Genomic DNA, 6,474 nt, shown 5'->3' on the forward strand with positions numbered 1-6,474 from the left:
TTCCTAAAAATGCAAACCGAATCCAACCGTTTAACCCCTAATAATCCGTAGGAAAACTATTTAACTTCACCGGAATCACTGGCCCGTCGATAAGATATGGGCCGATTCCGTATAGGCCCAAACGAGTGGGCGGCCCAGACTTCACGCAAGGGACGAGAGCAAAGATCGCCTGCGACGCCGGCACACGGAAACCCATCACTCTCTCTCTCTCTACGCATAAGCCAAGCGAAGCTGGTCTATCTCTCTCGCCCTCTCTCTCTCTCTCTCTATTCGAGCGTGTAGAATCTCTCTCTCTCTCTTGCTTGCACAGATTCTCTCTCCACTCGGCAAGCTTCCAATCGCCGGGCCTTTGAGAAACCCTAGCTCTCTCTTTCTCTCTCTCTCTCTCTCTCTCTGTTCTGCTGCCGCGTTCGGAGCAGCTTCGAGGTTTGCCGTTCGCGCTCCTCCGCCAGGTTCGACTCTGTTCCGCAGTTTCAATTTCGGATTTTGGTGTGGAATTTGTGGGTTGATTGCCGTATCCAGCTTTCCCTTGTGCGTCTGGTTCGTTTCCGTGTGGCCTTGAGGGTTCGATTTTATGGATCGGTGATCTTTGGGCTCATTCTGGCCGAAACCCTAGCTTTGATTTGCGCGCGTGATTATTGGAATTTCGCTTTTCAAGTTTGAACTTTTATTTTGCTCGGAGGATATTGCTACTTGCTTTCGTAAGGTTTAAAAGTTCGTGGGAATTGAGGTGAATTAAGCGCGTGTCATGTGAATTGTTTTCATTGTCGAATTTCAAGGATGAAATTTGGCTTTTTCCAGCTAGCGAGTGAGGGGCGTTTGGTCGAATTCGTTGTTTCACTTCAGAAATGTTGTGAATTTTTTGTTTTTGCTTCATTGGATTGCTGTTTGGAATATGTGGGCAGTGACCTGCGATGTCGACTCCTGCGAGGAAGAGGCTGATGAGGGATTTTAAGAGGTTGCAACAGGACCCACCGGCAGGCATTAGTGGGGCGCCCCAAGATAATAATATTATGCTTTGGAATGCGGTGATATTTGGGTATGTTGATTAGTGGTCTTAGATTCTTATAATATCTTTGCTTCCTTTCATTTGGTTACCGTTTCATCAGTATGGGTGGGTAAGCTGTTTGTTGTTTCTTCTGTGCTTGGATTGCAGTCCTGACGATACTCCATGGGATGGAGGTAAGCCTTCCATTGATTGTTCATCGCTTATGTGGACCTTCATGCTTGTTGAGAACGTGCTGTTATTTCTGTTGCAGATTATATATTTGTAGAGATTTTGGTTGTGGTTTACTTGCTCTAGTGACAATACATCTTACTATTACATAAAGGAGGGCTTTAAAGACATGGCATGTTGTCAGTTGTCAATCAATAAGGTGGTTTGGCGAAATAGCGTTCTCTTATTTCCTTTCCTTTCCTCATTCTTTGGATAAGAATCTTTATTCTTTTACTCAAAAGCTAAAATTATTTTCCTTATTTCATGGGATAAGGTTCATGGAGGTTGTACAATTCTCGATATCGGGTGCATTTATTTGCACTTTAGCATAAGCACTGCTTGATTAACAATACATCTTACTATTACATAAAGGAGGGCTTCAAAGACATGACACGTTGACAGTTGTCAATCTATAAGGTGGTTTGGCGAAATAATGTTCTCTTATTTCCTTTCCTTTTCCTCATTCTTTGGATAAGAATTTTCATTCTTTTACATGAAAGCTATAAAAATTTCCTCATTTTGTCGGATAAGGCTCATGTAGGTTGTACAGTTCTCAACAATTATCGGGCGCATTTATTTACACTTCAGCAAAAGCAAAACATAATATTTTTTAGGATTTCGTGAAAACTTAAAATACTGCACAAATTTAAATAAAAAATTACAAAAAACTATATGCAAATGTACATAATGTGGTGAAAGTTTCAAGCATATGGGTTAAAGAAAGTCAAAATTGCGTTTGCCACAAGATTTATTTTAATAAAAAAGAAAAAAATAATTTTGAGGAAATTCATTTATCTGCTTGACCATTTCCAGTTAATTAGCTCTTGATGTCCTTTGCATCTTTTTAAGTATAGAGCGCATTGTTTCATGAAGTGTAGTTTTATCTGTTTTGATACCTGTTTTGTCTAGTTGAGGATTAAATTCAGGAGTAGAACTTAGTTATTTTGTTGTATTTACTAAAGAAGCCTCATGTTTTTAATTTCTCATGCACTTTAACAAGAAAGTTCTCATTGAGAGCTTCTCAATAAAAATGTCATAAAATGTTGGTTATATTGCCAATACATGAAAGATCTAATGAGAAAGTTTTGAATGAGAGCTTCTCGATAAAAAATTTCATGAAATTTGGGTTATATTAAACAATACATGAAAGATCATTAAAGAAAAAAAGTACTTCAAGGACGTATGCCAAAGGAAATATTACATTTGAACTAAATGTGAAAAGATAATGAGGGATTGCCAATGAGTTTGACTCATTTAGGGAAAAATATCTTTTTGCAAATTATGATGGCTTTTCTTAACACTATTGTTTGAGTATTAATTATGAAAAAAGTTAGGATTAGATAATCATGATAATGCCAAAAAATGGTATTCCGTACCTGCACTAGTTACTTCCCTATTACGGGCATTGGGTGCATTATAACCATGGGGTGTCGCATTTAGTCATGTGGGACCACATGATGAACCCTCTTTGAACTAAAAGGAGATGATCCACTGTCTCATTCTCTCCATGTTTTCTTTCTGGTTGCTTCTGTTGGTTTTACTCCATACATTCGTGATAATTTTCTGCACCTGTTGATTCTGCATTTAAAAATTTGCAAGAGTTTTCCAGGTACGTTCAAGTTGACTCTTCAGTTTTCAGAGGATTATCCAAATAAACCTCCAACAGTGCGCTTTGTTTCTCGAATGTTTCATCCAAACAGTAAGTTGCAGGAAAATCAAGTTACAAGCTGCCTTGAGTGAGCATCTATTCTCATGATGTAAAATGATTACTGATGGCCTTGTTTCATTACTAAATTTTTTTATAGTTTATGCCGACGGAAGTATCTGTTTGGATATATTGCAAAACCAGTGGAGTCCTATATATGATGTTGCAGCAATACTCACATCTATCCAGGTACTATAAACTTTCCTGTTTTTAGTAGCATGCTTTCTACAAGAAAGCAACTGGAACATTTACTGGATGGATATATTGGTTTTGAATTTGAACTTGGCATCTTGTGTTTTCTATATGCACGAACCGTGCTATTACTCTATGGTAGACACAGCTTTTTTTAGTGGCTTCATTTTTGTCTTCATCTCATTCGCCATACAATGCGTAGATATTCAATGAGTTATTCTTGGCTTTGATATGCACCTCTCTCTTTTTGGTCAATCAACATTGTCGACAGTTTGCATGTTTCAATGCGACCCTTAGCATATTTCGTACTCTTCATTTTTTAATGATGCATACTTAAAGAATTAAGTGGCGATGGGAAATCAATCCGAAAATTCTGGAAGTAGAGTAATGGAATTCATGTTGTTTGTAGGAGGAAGAGATTTCTGGAAGATCACATGCAATTGATTAAATTTTAGAAGCTTCCACATCTAATATTTGTTTGCCTGATGCTTTGGCCATCAAAATTTAGTGATATTGATGTGCTTAATAGGTCATGATTTTGGCCATTAAAGTTTAGAGCAAGATTGATTTCGACTGATCATTCAGGATGATCATTTGTGCAATCCAAAAAACAGTTATGGTACTTCATTTACAAGCCTTTTACGTCGTCTATCAGCTTTGTTATTAGAAATCTGAAAATACAGTTTTCTGAAATGCCATGACAGTAAAAGGGGGATAAGGTCAAACTGTATATAGTCCTGCAGTGAACCAACTACCCAAGCTCTGCCTGTTTTCATTACCAGAGTGGTATTTCGGGATGAGTAAATATTTCTGTGGAGATATAGTCTGCTGCTTCTCTTCATCTTTTAATATGGACTCTTTTTGACTAACATTCGAAGTTTTGTGGCTTGGTAATTATCTTTTCTGGCAATTAAGCTATTTTGCTCTGACTTGTGTTGTATGCCAAGATGTGGTGGGCTCATAAATAGTCACTTAAGCTTTGTAATTTGCCCAATTTTCCAGTTTTTATTTGATTTGCCTTACATTTATCAAGTCCTAGGAGATATTGGGACATAAGTACTAGTGAGTGGAGTGAGCAGAGGGCTCACTTCATCAGATGTTACTTTTAGAGACTTGAGAATTGGCCTCTTCAGTGGTAGAACTTATTTCTTTGAGTTGATTATTCTGGTGAATGATGAAACTTACATCTGTTTCTTGGCATTATTAGCCAAAAGTAGGTGTAAGCTGGCCGTGTCTTTGTTGAAATACTTGGCTAAAGGGTAGCCATTGTCAAGTTTCTTCTTACGATCCTGGCTCATGGTTGGCTTAGAAATCACCAACATATTTCTGCTGTGACCTCCTACTGATGCTAGAGCTTCATCTAAAATTTACTCGGTTATCCTCAAGCAATTCTGCTCTTTGGTAATGTCATTGTTCTTTGTTGCAGTCTTTACTGTGTGATCCCAATCCGAACTCTCCTGCAAACTCGGAAGCCGCTCGAATGTTCAGCGAGAACAAGCGTGAATACAACCGGAGAGTAAGGGAAATAGTGGAGCAGAGCTGGACTGCCGATTAAATTCAATCCCGGGGCAGCGGTAGAGAGAAGGTCAAGTTTGGGGGTTTTCATTCGCGGATTGTAATCCACAATCGAAACAAGGGGTGTGTAACTTGTATCCTGTAGTAAAAATGCCACACTTCAATGCTTTGTTATGTCAATTGTTTGAAAAATCATTTGTTGTGGTGCTATTGTCTTTCCAAGCTTGGCCAGAATTTTAACTTTGTAAAAGGTAGAGTTGAACTATCAGCAGTGTATTGGTGAAAGTAATGTAATATATGGGTTTATTTGATTGCAGATGGCTCCATTTGTTTTCAGTAAAATGTTTTTCAGGAAATCTTTCCCCAAACTTTGTAATGTTTGAGGTTTGAAAAATGAGCTGTCAAAGAAAATATTTTCTGGTGAACTAAAAATCCTCTTTTAAAATTGGGGAAAATGATTTTCGTTTTTGAAAAAAGAAAATCATTTTTCCATCTTTCTCAAGTTAGGGTTTCTTCCTCTCTTCCATCACTTAACTCGACTCAATAGAACACTTAGCTAGACCAGCTGTTGCTGCGCTTTCACCTCTGTCGTAGCTCGTCTCCCTCGTCTCCCTTCTTTGCTAATGTCGATGGCTTCTTTTTGGGTTTTTCCCTCTTCAATGGCCACTGGTGTCACCGCCTCGCCTGTGACTATCCGATCTCAATTTGGCTACGCTCGCTTCACGATCCTTCAAGCACTGAGCTCCAGCCTCCTCTTCGATCATCTATCCCTCTGTCATTGTTTTTGGCTTCAGCCTGGGGATTGCGTACCGGCATTGAGTTTCTGACGGTGATGGTTCGAAGCCATATGTGCCCACAGCTGAATCAGCTCGTTTTGTGTCCGATTAAATTCTAGAAATGATTTTCAGTTCATTCCTGCTTTGCCATCGCTTATATCCGAGTTCCATTGCCATTGATTTGCCGTGGAGGAGGAATTGATTTTGCAAGGAAGATGTTTAATGAAATGACGACGGACTTTGTTTTGAGTAGTACTTGTTCAATGTAGAAATAATCGACGACTAGACGGTGGACTTTGGACGTGATTGAGTGAGAGCAAGTCTCTCGAAGATGGTCGTCCAAAGAAGCTCGCTGAATGCGCTCGACAATGCCATGATCGTGTCCACGGAATCTCTAAATCTCTTTCTCTGCAATCCTATCATGATTACAAATGATGCTTGCTTTTTCATTTCCAAAAACAGAAAATGTTTTCATTCTTCTTTTCAAATATTAGCTGTTAAAAATATTAACTTCTTTGAAAAATAATTTCTTGAAAAATAATTTTCAGAAATATATTTTTAATGAAATAAATGAAGCCTCAGCAAAATAAAAGGCCTTGGTTCAAAGTAATATTACTCCGGTTAAAGACGGTTCTCTAGTTGAACCACCAGTAAGCCTTCTTTTCAGGTCGGGAACTTCCGAGCTATGAAGCATGGACACGTTGTCCGTGCTTCTGTGTCGTGTTCGACACGTGTCGGACATGTTGACATGCGATCAACATGTGTTGGATTTACCAACACGTGGTCAAATGCGTGTCCAGAAGATGGAGGGTGGAGTTGAGGGAGCAGAGACGAGCTGCGAGCGGTGGTGAGAGGCGAGGGAGCAAAGACGAGCTGTGAGCGATGGCAAGCCAATGACGAGGGACAGAAGAGGAGAGGAAGGCGGTCGTGCGGCGAGGAGGAGGAGAGGGTCAAGAGGAAGAGGAGAGGAAAGGGTTGTGCGACGAGAGGAGGAGGAGAAGGATCGAGAGGGAAGGGAGTCGTGCGACGAGGAGGAAGAGGGCTGGCTAGGGTTTTTGATAAGAAAACTC

General features: G+C 39.6%; 1 protein-coding gene across 1 annotated transcript; it reads left to right on the top strand.

Annotated features, from left to right (window-relative positions):
• The first annotated feature begins 259 nt into the window (after positions 1-259).
• Positions 260-4,944, top strand: LOC104419230 (ubiquitin-conjugating enzyme E2 2). Its single transcript, XM_010030837.3, has 6 exons — positions 260-452; positions 906-1,039; positions 1,157-1,182; positions 2,826-2,915; positions 3,022-3,110; positions 4,540-4,944. Exons 2-6 carry the CDS (start codon positions 915-917, stop codon positions 4,666-4,668), a joined length of 459 nt encoding a protein of 152 aa, XP_010029139.1. The 5' UTR covers positions 260-452; positions 906-914; the 3' UTR covers positions 4,669-4,944.
• Positions 4,945-6,474: the final 1,530 nt, after the last annotated feature.

This window comes from Eucalyptus grandis, chromosome 2 (genome assembly GCF_016545825.1).
Source record: "Eucalyptus grandis isolate ANBG69807.140 chromosome 2, ASM1654582v1, whole genome shotgun sequence".
In the NCBI taxonomy this organism is placed as follows: domain Eukaryota; kingdom Viridiplantae; phylum Streptophyta; class Magnoliopsida; order Myrtales; family Myrtaceae; genus Eucalyptus; species Eucalyptus grandis.

What these genes read in the sequence shown, in the direction of transcription:
- LOC104419230 (XM_010030837.3), top strand. Translation starts at nt 915, where the DNA reads ATGTCGACTCCTGCGAGGAAGAGGCTGATGAGGGATTTTAAGAGGTTG. An exon ending in TGGAATGCGGTGATATTTGG is followed by an intron (nt 1,040 to 1,156) that starts GTATGTTGATTA and finishes CTTGGATTGCAG; the next exon opens with TCCTGACGATACTCCATGGG. An exon ending in CAATACTCACATCTATCCAG is followed by an intron (nt 3,111 to 4,539) that starts GTACTATAAACT and finishes TCTTTGTTGCAG; the next exon opens with TCTTTACTGTGTGATCCCAA.